This window comes from Castor canadensis, chromosome 9 (assembly GCF_047511655.1).
Source record: "Castor canadensis chromosome 9, mCasCan1.hap1v2, whole genome shotgun sequence".
NCBI lineage: Eukaryota > Metazoa > Chordata > Mammalia > Rodentia > Castoridae > Castor > Castor canadensis.
The window spans coordinates 98,610,081-98,625,350 of NC_133394.1; the positions used below are offsets into that span (position 1 = coordinate 98,610,081).

Below are 15,270 nucleotides of genomic sequence, written 5' to 3' on the forward strand. Positions count from 1 at the left end.
TTTTAGAACCCTGAAAAATTATTTGGAAACTTATGGAGATTTTAGGTAAAGTAAAGTTAATAAGTAATTATGTGACATCCCTCAGAAAAATCTAAAAAAAATTGTGTTCACTACTAGAGTTATTTTCACCCTCCAAATATTGGAAAGTGAATTTTGTGGATAAATTAGAAACTTTTTCCACTAACAGTTTTTAGTTTAGAAATTTAGTTTAAAAATGTTAGCATGAAGATTGTCAAATGATATTATTCTTAAAGATAAATTATATGAAATGTAGGAAAAGCAAGAAAGAAGGGCATTTAATATATTTTGGTCAGAAATGTTGGTGTTTATTTCGCAAGAAGAGGTAGCCCAAGGGTAGAGAGTTGATAATAGTATCTGACCTTTGTTTAAATCATAAGGAATCAGTAAGCACATTCTAATAGAAGGAAAAGGAGAATGATAGTGTGTGGTCTCCAAATTCATGGAAAAGACATGTTATTAGAGCAGTAAGGATGTAGAGGACTGCATAATGGGAACAAATGAGGAGAAACAAACTTATCTGTAGTCCCAATAGACATCTGGACAACTAAAAAAACTGTTAAAGTGAAAATCTCAGTCTTACTGGAACTTTGAAGACAGGATTAAACTAAATATTCATGGCAACAATTTAGTTTAGCAAAGAGAAATAAAAATTGATTTCCCTGTATACATTGTCTTGATCAGTTCCCCCTACCACAAATAAAGCTTCATCTGGGCTCATAGTCTCTGACAATTAATGTGCTCAATAAATATTTTTTAGCAAATGAATGAATAAATCTTTCTGTAAATATTTACAACTTTTCATCCCTTTAAAAAAAAAAGCTAGTAGTATTGTGATTGAGATTTTTTAAAAAAAAAGTAAAGGAGAGCTGTGGGCTAAAAAAAATCTGAATGGCTGGCAATGAACTTTGATCTGGATATTTAGAAGTAGGGAGCCAGAGGAGATTTTGACTTTAGTTATATTATGAAACTTCTATTCCCATTTTTTTCTAAAATTCATTTTTATTACATTTTATTTTTTATTTCTTTTAAAGAAAAAGTAATCCTTCCTAAATAACAAAATGCATCTGATGGACTAATCTATTACTATTCCTTCATCTCCCATTCCCAGGACTTGATCAACATGAAGGTACTTATCCTTGCCTGCCTTGTGGCACTTGCTCTTGCAAAGGAGGTATGTACATAAGAAAATTCCTAAATAATTACGGTATAGAGGACAATCTCCCTACATATACAGAATAATATCACCAATATTTTTCTAGTGTACAAATAATGAGGAATTTCAGCAGGTTTTTTTCTTTTTAGCTTCTATGAAAACCATTCACCCATTGTCTCAACACTCCACTATAGAATCTCTAGCATGATGCTGTTGATATTGACACCAGTGTGCCACCAGTCTCTAAAGGAAAAACAAACAAACCAGTTAGTAATAAAACAAAAAGAAAGGGACAGGAACCAGCAAATAAATATACTTTTAAAGCAATAGAATTGCATGTACGTTTACCTTAGATAAATGTATCTTATTCTGGTGATAAAACAGATGTGTCTTGGAGCAGCAGGCCAAATTCTACTTTTGTCTGTCCAAAGATATCCAGGGAAGGGCACATAGGCAATAATCATGATCATACTATGAATATACTGATAATAAAAAGTATCTAATGGAAATTAAGGTAACTCCTTTTTAGTTGCTAATCAAAACTATTCTTAATTCAGAAAATATAGAAATATATCAATTAAAATTAATAAGTGCAACAGGTAATAAAATTACTTTCCAAGTTTCTATAAGGCATACAAGAGCAGCTTTTAGTTTTCAAATTTATGAAAGAGAGAGCTCTGTATAAAGGGCATAAAAATAACAGGAAACACTTTTAATAATGAATTACACATAGATACTAAAATAGTGATATTTTTTTCTTTATAGAAGGAAGATGTCAGTGTCTCCACTGAGGTAAGGTCTCTTTCTTTTTTTTTGAAAAAATTTTCCAACCACAAAATAACAACATTCTCTGGCAATCTAGAAGACTAACTAGGTGTTAATTTTTTTCAGACTTTAGAGAGCCTTTCAAACAGTGAGGTAAGACTACAATCTTTCAGAGTCAACTTCCCAAATTTTGAATAGTAAAATATGTTGCTGTCTTTCTATCTATTATGTTAAATCATGGCAGTTAAGCTAATGCAGCTAAGTTCTGAGATATATGTTCTGATGCACATTTCCTTTACATATATTTGACAGAATAAATGTTTAGGGGATTTAGGATTCTCAAATTTGTCAAGTTGGCTCATACTTGAAATTATTTTACTTTGCCTTCCCATTTTTAATGAATCACACAGTTCTATTTTCTTTCTTGAGTTCTCCCTAATAAGAACTTGTTCCCTTTTAATAATTTCTGGGTGTCTATGAATCCAACATTGGCTAGGAGCTCTGGTATAAACTGAAGATTGGAATGGGAATGATAGCAACCAGCTTGCAATGTAGTGAGTAGGCAGACATCAAAGGACACCCTTTGTTATTACAATTTTCATTTTAGTAAATAAGAACCAGTGAAATTTAGTGTAGTCCTAAATCTACCAGGCAGAATCACTTAGATATTTACCCTAGTACCACTTTTTGGGTGTGCTACTATCTGTTTAGCAAATGTTGTTAATAATATACTTTGCTACTTCACAAAGGTTATAAGATCTGTGGGGAAAATAGTTATTTATTATAGTTTATTTGAAGATTAACACATTAACAGGTAAACTAAGAATGAATGATCACTTCAATGCATCAACTGTTAAATTATACTGTTTTTTCAAGGATTTTTTTAAAAAGAATGGGGTATGGTTATAGACATCATTCATGATCAGAGATGGGAGCATGGCTATAGAGAGAAATTAGCATCTTTTAGATCCCTCTTTTTGTACAATCTTCACTAATTTTCTGTTCTTACTTTACTACATTTATCTTTCTATTACAAAACAGGTTATACAGAATAGTTTAAATGCAGGTTTCAGAGATTATCCTAAGTTATTAAGTGAAGGGGACCACAGTAACCTATTACATGCCTTCATTTTCTAATATACATTGAAAATTAAGAATTATTAATAAAAACTAAATCTAATTTTATTATTTACTTTTCTGAAGGAATCTATTACCCAAATCAGCAAGGTAAATTTTTCATATTCAAATATACACATTCCCAAATTTTCCCATGTTTGATTTTTATGGATGACAGCACTTCTAATGCATGATTTGTTCTTAGCAGAAACTTGAGAAGGCTAAACATGTGCAACAGCAGCAAAGAGAGGTAACTTGTTAGTGATAGATATACTTCTAAAGTTCTTATGAAGTACAATGACTTACACAAATACCTATATGCTCAGTCTAAGATGATAACAAAACAAATGCCGTGTATCCCACAAACCAGCATAAGAAATTAAACATTGGTAAGTCAGTATATTTTTGAAAACATAATTATGTTTTAAACAATCATAGCCCACTTCTATAATAGAGAATGAATATCTCATGCTGTTACTAACAGCATTTCTGTTTTTAATTAATGGACATTAGCACAAACACATCTACATTGGGAGTTATGTTCTTCTTATTTTCAAGATGAATATGACCATAAACGTGAATAGCAGCAATAGGGTTCAAATCCAAAACTGATTGCTTATCAGCTGTATAACCTCAGCCTCAAGTTTCTGTATTTCATTCTTTTATTTCTGTAAACTGAGAATACTCTTAAGAATATCCACCTGATAGTGTTAATGAACTGGAATTTGGTGTATATTCAATGAGTTTACATTCACATTTTGTGGGTTTTATATTAGTATTTATTGAATGAATGCTCTTAAGAGTATTTCCATTATAAAAAGGAGAGAAGTGAGTCACAAAACAATTGAGTAAACAATTGTGTGCCAATGTTAAACAGTTATTAAGTGCCAGAGCTTACTTAAAAAAAAATCAAAGATTTTTTTGAATAACATGTAATTCTACAATTAAACAACATTTATGATCTTACTTATCTAACTGTAATATTTCAACTTGCTTATTGAAATGGATTATGAAATATTTTGTACATCAAATTAAAATTAAAAAATTGGTATCTCTTGAAAGACCTAATAAAACTATCTTTTATCAAGGAAAGTGATGCTACAAGTTGGCCAATGTCAAGTGACTCCCTGAATTTAATTACAAATTAAAACTGATTTTTCATTAAAATGAAAAAGAACCTTGAGGTGTCCCTTTAAGTCTTTTTAAAAATTATTTCCATTATTAAACGAAAGAAATTTAATCTATTATCAACACACTTAGGTCGAAAATTCAGTCCTCTTTGAAGGTCAAGTGTGTAGTTACAGGCATCCAGGTGATTCAGGAAAATGTGAAAATATTCTTAAAAATTCCTGAACATTGATTTTTCTTTGGACTGTAGATTCACCAATGTGGGTTAAGGAGAAATCCCTAATTTTTCTTCACATAGCCCACAATAATTTCTTAAGCAACATTAGTGAAAACTTCTTTCACCTTTTACTCAATAATAGTTGTCCAAAAGGCAGAAGATTAATTCATCACAATGACAATTATTGCTGAGTCATAGACTGTAATATTCTTTCTCTTTTTCAGGATGAACTCCAGGACAAAATCCACCCTTTTATCCAGTCACAGCCTTTAGCCTATTCTGACATTAAGCCCATTCCTTATACTGTGCCACAAAGCATCCTGCCCATTCCTCAGCCTGCTATGGTGCCTGTTCTTCTGCCTGCTTTTGAGCCTGAAATAGTCAAAGCTAAAGACACCATCCTTCTTAAGAACAAAGAGATGCCCTTCCTTAAGTCTTCAACAGGGCTCCCTGTCTTTAACCCTCAAATCCCCGATTTCACTAATCTCAAATATCAACAACTTCTTCAGCTCCTGCTCCAGCCCTCAGTGCACCAGACCCCTAAGTCTTTTCTTCAGACTCCCTTGCTTCAACTTCAGTTCCAACAACATCTTCTTCATCCCCAAGCTCTGTCTCTTCTCCAGCAAGTGGTTCCCTTCCTTGTCCCAGAAGAGAGAGCCATGCTTGTCCCACAACTTCTACAACACCATGATCTGCTTGACCTCACCCACCAGCCCCCTGTGACTCAACCACTTGACTCAGTTTACAGCAGAGTTGTGGTAAGTCCACATTTATTTACTTTGCACTTTCACTCATGTTGCATATATGATGGGAGAATAAGTGGGCTCTAGAATGCAAGAATGAAGGTATAATTTAGATCAGTGATTCTTAACAGTAACTTATAATAAAAGTACTAGGATATCTTCTCCTTCAACCCAAATTCCAATGCCAATGCTGAGGCTTACCCACAGAGTCTGCGCTAATTGTTCTAATTTTCTATGAAGAAACTGATTGTTGGGAACAAATGGTTTCAGAGATTCTGACTTAATTGGTCTGTTGAGAACTCTGATTTAAAGAGGATTAAGGCTTTTTAAAGGCAGAATTACATTTGATTATTTCATTGGGTTTGGTATAAAGAAGACATTTTTTTCTTGAGGTCTAAAGTTTTCCTTGTGCACATCCCCACATGCCCTAGTTCACATCTATTTTTGCTATCTGTACATGAAGGCAAAAGATTGGAGATGATTATTTTATTACTTAGAACATTCACAAAGCTAGTATTCTTGCCAAGAGGTGAATTGTATATTTATTTATCTTGTATTGGTTTACTTTTAAGGTCTAAGAGGATTTCAAAGTTATTGCTTCCTCCTTATTTTTTGGTAAGTTTTAGGAGTTTGGAGATTAGACTGATTAGTTTTATAGTTTATATCTTTTTATACTTCATTATTCTAAACAAATCCAAGATAGTAACAAATTCTACCCATATATTAATTATTTATTAATATGCACCAACCTTAAGTTATATAGTTTGTGTTGCAAGGATCTTTTAATATATTTATGTGCTATTGATAGGTTTGGCTGGCTGCTTTCAACAGTTGTTTATATACTCATCATTTTTAGAAAAAATAGAAGACAGGTTTTATTTTACTTTTTTCTGAGCTTTTATTAAAGACCAACTTGCTCTATGATTTTTAGCTTAGGATTCATAAGCTTTGTATTTAATTCAGTTAAACTTGCCTTTCAATTCCTGAACCAAAATAAAATCAATGAGTCCAGATATGAGGGCTCAAAAGAAGAGAGAAAATAGTTTTGAGATTTTAAGATAGAAAGCCTTTTGTGATCATGATAGACTAGAAATTTCATGATGGCAATCTCAAGTATTCTGATGTTTGACCTGATAGGAACTTTGTATTTCTACAAGGAAAGGCACAACAAAGAGCATTTGCAACACAATTTCTTTTTGGTAGTCACAGCAAAATTACAAGTGGGGAGAAATGAATAGTTATATCATATAACAAAAGTAATTCTATGTTTGTTTTTTATTCCACAGAATTGACTGAGACTGGAAATGTGGCATCTTTTCTATCTTTGCATCATATTACTGAAAATCATGTTTTTGAATGAATCTTCATGAAAAAAACTTGTACCTTATTCTAATATTTATTTTATATATTATATAACATTCATTCAATTTGAAATTTGATTTATGAATTCTTTACTCTTTCCAAATTGTAATTCAGCTAGAACATATAAGTTCAATATTGAGTTGGAAATACTTACCAAAAATGTGTATAAAATAGTGTTTGGAATTGAACCTATTATTATTCTTTGAGAACCTATTTCCTCTCCAGTCATTTCAATAAATTAATCATTTAGGCATATTTAAGTTGTCATGTCTTCATTATAATTTTCAAACCAGGATAGCCTCTTTAATGTTAATCTTAGGTTATTATTGATATTAAAAATAATAATGGAATAAGCTGGGCATGGTGGCATACATCTGTAATCCCAACACTTGGCAGGCTGAGGTGGGAGAATTATGAGTTTGAGGCTAGCCTGGGATACATACTAAGATTCTGTCAACAGAAAAACAAAAAATCATGGAAGAATGTCTTGAAATTTAATAAAATATTTTGAGCTTATGATTAAATAAATGTCAAAAGGAGAGGAAGAAATACTGTGATATATGCCTAGTACATTCTAGAAAATCATGGTTTACACTTATTTTCCCTGTGCAATTATTGGACTCATGCCCTTTATGGTGAAAAGGATCCAGTATTGGATAATACATTTTGTGGTCACAGTAGGAAGAGTTTCACATGTGAAATCTGTTTCACAACCTTGTCACATGACAGGTAAGTGTTACTGTGGATACAGAATCTCTCAGAGCTTCAATTACCATATCTATAAAATAGTCTGGGAAAGGAATTTTATGGAAGCTTTGAAAATACCCTAGTAACATAATCATCACACTCCATAGAACATGCTAGGTATTCCCTGAGACTGCACCGCTGACAAAGCTTACACTAGCGCATCAAAGTGTTCTGTCACAATCAGAACGAACTGGGTGACAAGGTGTTAGCCAGCAATGCCCAGGAAAGCAATATTCATGTGAAACCCTGATAACCAGTGTCCCTAGCTGTGGAGTATTGTTTTGTTGTGATGAATTACCTTTCTATACAAACTCTTTCACATACACAGTTCATCTCATTCACCTGAATTTTGCAATGATTTGTCTCTAACAATTATTTAATCTTCCCTATATCTCCAATGTTTTCCTTGTGTCATTTTAACATAAACGTGGTGCAAAGTCTAATTTATGATATAATATCTCACAACTTTGAAGGAAAAAATTATCTTTACTATAACTCCAAATTCCTCCCAGTTGTTTAGGTTCTGTTTATACAGTCTTGTGTTATTATCTAATTAACTCATTCCAATCAAGTTTTTTGTACCCCATGGAAACCGGTTTTTACAGTTACCACAGATTTCATCTCATTCATTTGTGTTTATTTTATCCTGTATCAGTGGTATTTGCTAGAGTTGGTCATCCTTGTTTGAAATATTATACTTCTCTTCATTTGGAATATTATATCTTACAAAGCCTTGGTTTCCTTCTTAATTCACTAGCCACTTCTCAGTTTTACTTCTGTGTCATTTTCTACTTTTTTAAACCTCTAAGGTTTGAAGTATCCCCGGTGTTAGCCTTACTCTGGCTGATCTTGTTCAGTTCACCAGCTTTATATACATCCTTATGCTGAGGAGATTTTATATATATATATATATATATATATATATATATATATATATCTCCTCAGAAATATATCCATATATATCTAAGATTGGATATATATCTATATCTATATCTATCCAATCTTACTTTGGAAACTACAAACTCATGTACTCAACTGCTTTGTTGACCTCCACATATGTGTCTAATTAATATCTGTCTTTTACCTAGCCAGACCAAGCACAACTCTTCATCTGAATTTAAGTACCCGACTTGTTCATATGTCAATCTTTGCCATATCAATAATAGCCTACAGTCAACTCTGTGATACAAACTGAAAACTTAAGAGTCACTGTTGTTTAGTCTCTTCTCTTCACCCCATACATAGGATTGTACAATGTCCAATTTCTGTCCTTCTAGAACTTCAAAATATAACTTTATCTGAAATTGGGGTCATTGCATATACAATAAGTTAAGATGAGAACATACTGAAGTGTATTGAGTCTTATTTCTATGCAACTTTTATCTTAATAAGAAAAGGAGAAGAAATTCAGGGACAAAAAATAGGACAATGTCTGTGACAATGGAGGCAAAGATTGAAGTGATTTGTTCTTAAGCCAAGGAATGGCAAATGTTGGCAACACCAGAAGTTAAGAGAAATGCATAGGACACATATTCTCCTACATCCTTTAGAGAAAGCATGAATTTTTTGATGCCTTCATTTGGACTCCTAGACTTGAGAACTGTGAAATAATAAATTTCTCCTGTTGTAAGCCACCCTGTATATGGTACTTCATTATATCCTTCACATTATTTGTCAGTTGTCTGTCATGTGTCTCAACCTAGAAATTATGTAATGTATCTCTCCATTACATAATTTTGCATAATGTTGCATGCTCAGTACCTGCAACATTAATAATTGTACTGACTTATCATCATTATCTCTTCCTAACCTATTTCTTACTTCCCCTTCTGTAGATCTTTCTTACACCACAGTCAAGTGACCTTTTAAAATAAGCATAGATTTCCTCAAATCAGTTACCTACAAGATTTTATACTATCCAACACTGGCCTGCATCATTGGTATTTTATCCTGCACTCAACACTCACTTACTTAGCCTCATGACATGGATGAGTCTCTTGAAAGTACTTGATCACAAAACTTTATTTTTTCTCTAAGGGCATGACTATAGAGTGGTAGAGAGATTAAGAGCATGGGCTATGTGGTAATACTTGCTAGGTTTAAATATGAGCTCCAACATACTTAGATATGCCCTAGGTTATATCACTTTGTCTTTTACTACCTCAGTTACTTCACTTTTAAAATGGAATTAATAATGTTTGGTGTTTAAGGTTGTGATAATTAAAAAAAATCAGTGTGTATAAAACAAATAAAATTCTTGCCTGAAAGAAAATTGCTATGTAATTATTAACTAGTAGCTACAAGCTACCAGAACCTAGAAAAGAAGAAATAAACAACGTGCATAATACTATGGGGGGTTGGTACCACTGGTAGGTGAGATATGGGGAAAGGGTGTAAGAGGATGAATATAGCGCAAATACTGTATACACATGCATTTAAATGGAAAAATTAGACCTATCGAAACTATTCCAGGAATGGGGGGATGGAGGGATAAAGGAGAATGATGCAGGGAGTGAATTCAAGTATGATATTTTGATATATCATAAGAACTTTTGTAAATGCTGCAATGTACCCCAGCACAATTAAAAATGTGTTGAGCACCAGTCACCAGCCAAGTGACAGATGCAGATCATGGAATCATGATAGTTGTGTCAGGAAAAGAGGCACATGGACACACTTCTGTTACACACTAAAGCTACCTCCTCCTCAAAAAAAAAAAGGAAAATAACTATTACCTGCCAGTCCAGAACTAACTAAATGGAAAATAATATTATCAGCAATTTGAGTTGTATTTATTCATGTTTACTTGCTTCTGGACACTTAGGCACACTAATGCTAAAAAATTAATGTTGGCAAGAAAAGCTATGCTAAAAACTTTCCTAAAACATTAATTCTCTCTTATCTTTTGGAATGTATAATTTGTAGATTTCACTAACATAGTAAATCAATCAAAAGTGCTTAGAATGCCAATGAGTGCATGCTTCATAGTTAAGTGTACAATAATGGAAAAGATGAAAAATGTTACTGCACCTCTTTTATTGGTGAGAGCACTCATCTAATTATACAGCTTATCAGTTCCTGCTATCCAAAGGGCAACAACCAGGTAGAACATCAAAGTTATGGTATTGAAAAAGTGTCCTCTTTTTTATTCTCCTATCAACCTTGTTTTGGGTGCAATACTTTCAGTCATAAAATATGAATTTTTAATGAAAACTTAGCTATAACCTTCTTTAACACTTAAAATAATTTTGAGTCTTTCCTGTGTGGCATGGTTTTTAATAAACTTAACTCATAAATAATTGTAACCATGGGAACATCCCATAGGATATATGTTGTCTTCATAGAAAGAAAATAATTTGTAAGAGCATTCAAAATTAAATGAAAAATAAAATATAATAAATTTAAAAAAGAAATTGATTTTTTAAAGCTACTCAAAAGTAGATGGGAGAGTTTTAACCAAACACTCAAGAATTTAATGCCAGAAGCTGGACATGTTGGCTCATGCCTATAATCCCAGAACTCATGAGTTCATCGCTAGCCTGAGCCACACAGTGAGTTCCAGGCCAGCTTACAACCGAAGATACAGTATCTAGATAGATAGATAGATTGGTAGATAGGTAGATAAAATTAATGCCAAAATAAAAAGGAAGAAATTATTCCTATAATATTCCATGAATCCATTATTATTCTGATGCCAAACTCAGAAAAAACAGCACACACACATGTGCACTTCAAAGAAAACCAGAAACCAGTATCTCTCTGAAGTTAGATGCAAGAACTCTCAAGAAAATATTAATAATTCAAATTAAAAATTTTATTTCCAAATACACCACAACCAAATGGAGATTAGTCTGGAAATATAACTTCTGTAATCTTTGAAATTAATCAATATAGACAATTATCAAAATGCTGAAGGAAAATACCAAATGATCATACCAATTTATACAGAAAAGGGATTTGGCAAATTTTAGCACCAATGCATGATAAAAAACACTTCAAACTAGGAATAGAAGAATACTTCTTCAGCCTTGTAAGGAGCATTTACATAAAAACTTAGAACTAACATCTCACTTAATGGTGAAATACTGAAGACTTTAATCCTTTAAAATCCAGAAGAAAGAAAGGCTATTTATTCTCATCATTCTTCTAGCATTAGAATAGTAAAAGTTCTAGCAATCACAAAAAATATCAAGAATTAGAAATATAAGAGATATAAATTGTCTATTTGTAGACAATATGATTAGGTAGAAAATCTCACAGAATCTACAGAAGTACTGTTGAACTAGTAAATTTTCAAGATAAAATACCATCAACCAAAATAAATATCATAACACCATTTGTAATTATTCCAAGTATATGAACCACTTAAGCATAAATATAACAAATGAGTACAGGATATGTATATGAAAATACAAAATTCTAATGAATAAAATCAAAGAATGTTTAAGTAATTTGTCAGATGTATTGTGGTCATGAGTTCAGAGACTTGATGGAATGAAGATATCAATTATTTCCAGATCTCAAGTTTTTATGTAATTTCCTTTTGTAGACATAGACAAACTTATTCTAAAACTAACATAGGAGAGGAAAGTCCCTAGAATAGCCAAATCAATTTTGAAAAAGAAGGAAAATTGGAGGAATCAGTATTCAAAATGTGAAGGCTTACTATACAAGTGTGGTACTCATAGACCGATAGACATAAAGACCAATGGAAGTGAATGGAAAACTCAGAAATTGAACTATACAATTATATCCAGAAAATTTTTGGGAAAGATGAAAACGCAGTTGGACAGAACAGGTACATACTTTTCAACAAATAGTGTGCTGGGTAAATGAACTTCCACAGACAAAATATGAGGCTCAATTTAAACTTCATGCCCTACACAACAATGGATGAGACTCCATCTCAAGCAGTAAGTTGAGCATGGTAGTACAGGATTGTCATCTCAGCTATGCAGATGTATAAATAAGAGGACCTTGGTCCAAGCAGGTCTGAGAGAAAAGTGGCAAGATGCTATTTGAAAATTAACAAAAGCAAAAAGGATTGGGCACATAGCTCAAGTGGTAGAATACTTGCCTAGTAAGCACAAGACTCTGAGTTCAAACCCTAGCAATGTCAAAAAATGTGTGTGGGGAAATTGATAAATAAGACTCATCAAAATTAAACACATTCTTTTCCAGCATATCCTAAGAGGATAAAAAAAATCAAAATAGAGACTCTGTAGAAATGTTTGCAAGCCACGCATCTGACAAAAAAAAATCTGTATCTAGAACTATTAAAGTAACTAAAAATTCAATATTAAAAGCATAAACAACCCACTAGGAAATGAGCAAAGGACATAATCAGACTTTTCACCTGAGAGTATATACAAATGGCAAATAAACACGTAAGGAGATTTTCAACATCACTAGTAAGCCATACAATGCACATTAAAACTACAAGGAACTATCACTACAAACCTATTAGAAAGTGTAAAATGAAAAAGTTACACAAAGTGCTAGTGATGTAGAGAAAATAGATCATATATTCATAGCTGGTGGGAACATAAAATAATATAGCCACTCTGGAAAGTATTTTGCCAGTTTCCTTTAAAACCACATACTCAATAATTCCATAATTGAACATTTATTCAAGAGAAATGAAAACTTTTTTGTAGAAATTTGTACATAATTATTCATAGTAGATTTATTCAGAATAGTCCAAAATGGGAAATACCTAAATATCCTTCAAGAGATGAGTTGTTGAAGAAATTATGGGTCATTCTTACCACAGATTACTACTTACTATAAGAAGTATGAGCTGTAACAAAACTCGGAGGGATCTTAAGGAAATTATACTCAGTAAAGAAAGCCAATCTCATAAAGTAATACCTCATAATTCTATGTAATTCAATGTACTTTTCAGAATTTCTTCAGAAACAATAATTTTTTAAAATAAAAAGATGAAAAAGAATCAGCCATAGTTTATTAAGTTACATTGGAGAGATAGCAAGAAAGAAAGTATTTGCAAGAACAAGAGTTAAAGGAAAGGAAGCCCCCAGAATGTGTCCATAGTAATGTCTTTGTTAACTCTAGCCTTTTGCCAACTACTAGAACAGAAACTTAGAGGCATAGAAACTGACTATAGGACAGGGCATATAAAAGTAGTCTTGAGACCTGCCAGATGAGGAACATTGATAGAATCCCTAAGACTTTTGTTGGGCTATTGAAGAACTTATGTGACCATTACATGAAGCCATTGGGAAAACAAAAAGGAAAGCCAGACACAAAGAGAAGACATTTGCAATACTCATAACTGCTTATATATAAAAAATATGAAGAAATCCAGATCAGTAAGAAATACAGCCAATAAAATATTTTGTATGCTAGTACAATGGTACAAACTAGTCATGTAAGTATAGTCTAGCTACATAACCAGTCTTATGTTCTGTTGAAATAAGTTAAACAGTTTAAGTCTGTGTCTGTGTCCTGATGGCCAATACATGTATGAAAAGATGCTTAACATCCTTAGTTCTCAGACAAATGAAGATTAAAGCCATCATAACAGGACACAACCATGGAGCTAAAATGAAAAGAATTCCAATAACAAAAAAAAATCATTTCATCCTCTCAACACCCAAAGAAATGCTTAGCAACTGCTCACTAAAATGTCAACCAGTGTAAGTACCTTGGAGATATCAGCTACTCTTTGTTAAAGATAAACATCTATATATCTTGTGAGTAATAGTTCTATCTTTAGATATGCAATGTTAAAGTGTTAAAGAAAAAATAGCCAAAGATGTGTGATAAAAGCAGAGTAAGGAAGACTATTCAGAACTACTCAGATTAGACACAGGGACCACAGCAAAGAGCTTTTGCTGATGGCGGACGAAACTGGGTTTCAAACCAAATATAGAACTAGCAAGTGAGAATTAATAGCAAGGGCATAGAGTTGGGGGAAGTGGTTGGAAACCTGCAAAAAGAAAATATCAGGGGTCATGGATATTCTGGTAAAACCAATCTAACAGGACTCTTGCTGAAGACATGCCAGTGTGGCCAGGTATCACCTGGGAGATATTGGGGGATGAGGAACATGATCACAATTGAGGGTGATCAAATATGGAGAGCAGAGGTTGGTAGTAAGGTTTTTGCTAAAACTGGATTTTACATGAAAGTGCACAGATGTGGTTAGAAGATTCAGGAGCCTGACTATAGTTTGGTCAAAAAAAGAATCTGTCAGTATCCAAGATAAATGCATATGTATGCTCAATTAAAATTAGCAGCACTTTTCTTAATAATCAAAATTTTAAAAAAGAGTTAACAGTGCTTTGGGTAAACGTATTGTGGTATACAATGAATTATAATATTACACTACAATTAACATGAATGAGCTCCTGCCACACAAAACAATAGGGGTGAATTTTACATAAAAATCCTTGAATGACAGTAGCTAGACATAAGCTATAACAGACTGCAAAGTCCCATGAGTGGACTCTATTAGAATCTATCCAAAATTAGTTTTTGGTAAGTTAGTTGTTGTGTGGATGTAAGAGGGTACTCTCAGGAGCTGGCAAATGGATACTTCGTGATAATTCACCGGTGTGTGCACTTTTCTGCATGTATGTTCACTATTTTTTAAATCTTTCAATGTATACTAAATTTAAAAGAATGTGCTTCTTCTTCAGTGCCTTTTGCCTACCTGTTTCTTTTGCTCAATGGATAGGACCTCACCAATGCCAATCACCTATTCAATGCTTCTGGACTTGAATGAAATTTCATACTGATGCATAAAATCTGGTTTCCTCAGGCATGGTGTTGGGGCTGGGGATGCTACTGTGGAATGCACTGTTTGGCGTACACAAGGGTAAGTTTGAGTATTGGGAAGCAGGAGATGGAATAGACCTTGAGCATGAATTCCCTCTTCTTTTTCTTCCCTTGTTTATGTTATCTAGAGGTATAGTACTTCTATGAAGTCTGTGTAAATTACATGACAATCTCTTCAAGTTTTTCATTGTTGAAACAATACTGTGTACACTAGT

The 15,270-nt window shown here is 32.8% G+C and overlaps 1 protein-coding gene across 1 annotated transcript; it reads left to right on the forward strand.

The window, feature by feature from the left end:
* The first annotated feature begins 1,141 nt into the window (after nt 1-1,141).
* On the forward strand, nt 1,142-6,435 carry Csn2 (casein beta). The gene is made up of 5 exons (XM_074041133.1): nt 1,142-1,192; nt 2,066-2,113; nt 3,261-3,305; nt 4,625-5,158; nt 6,430-6,435. The coding sequence occupies exons 1-5, from the start codon at nt 1,142-1,144 to the stop codon at nt 6,433-6,435; spliced, it is 684 nt and encodes a 227-aa protein (XP_073897234.1).
* Nucleotides 6,436-15,270: the final 8,835 nt, after the last annotated feature.

Excerpts from the sequence above, each read along its gene's own strand:
- Csn2 (XM_074041133.1), top strand. The coding sequence starts at position 1,142 with ATGAAGGTACTTATCCTTGCCTGCCTTGTGGCACTTGCTCTTGCAAAG. Across the intron at positions 1,193-2,065 it reads CACTTGCTCTTGCAAAGGAG|ACTTTAGAGAGCCTTTCAAA; the intron begins GTATGTACATAA and ends AATTTTTTTCAG. Across the intron at positions 2,114-3,260 it reads TAAGACTACAATCTTTCAGA|CAGAAACTTGAGAAGGCTAA; the intron begins GTCAACTTCCCA and ends ATTTGTTCTTAG.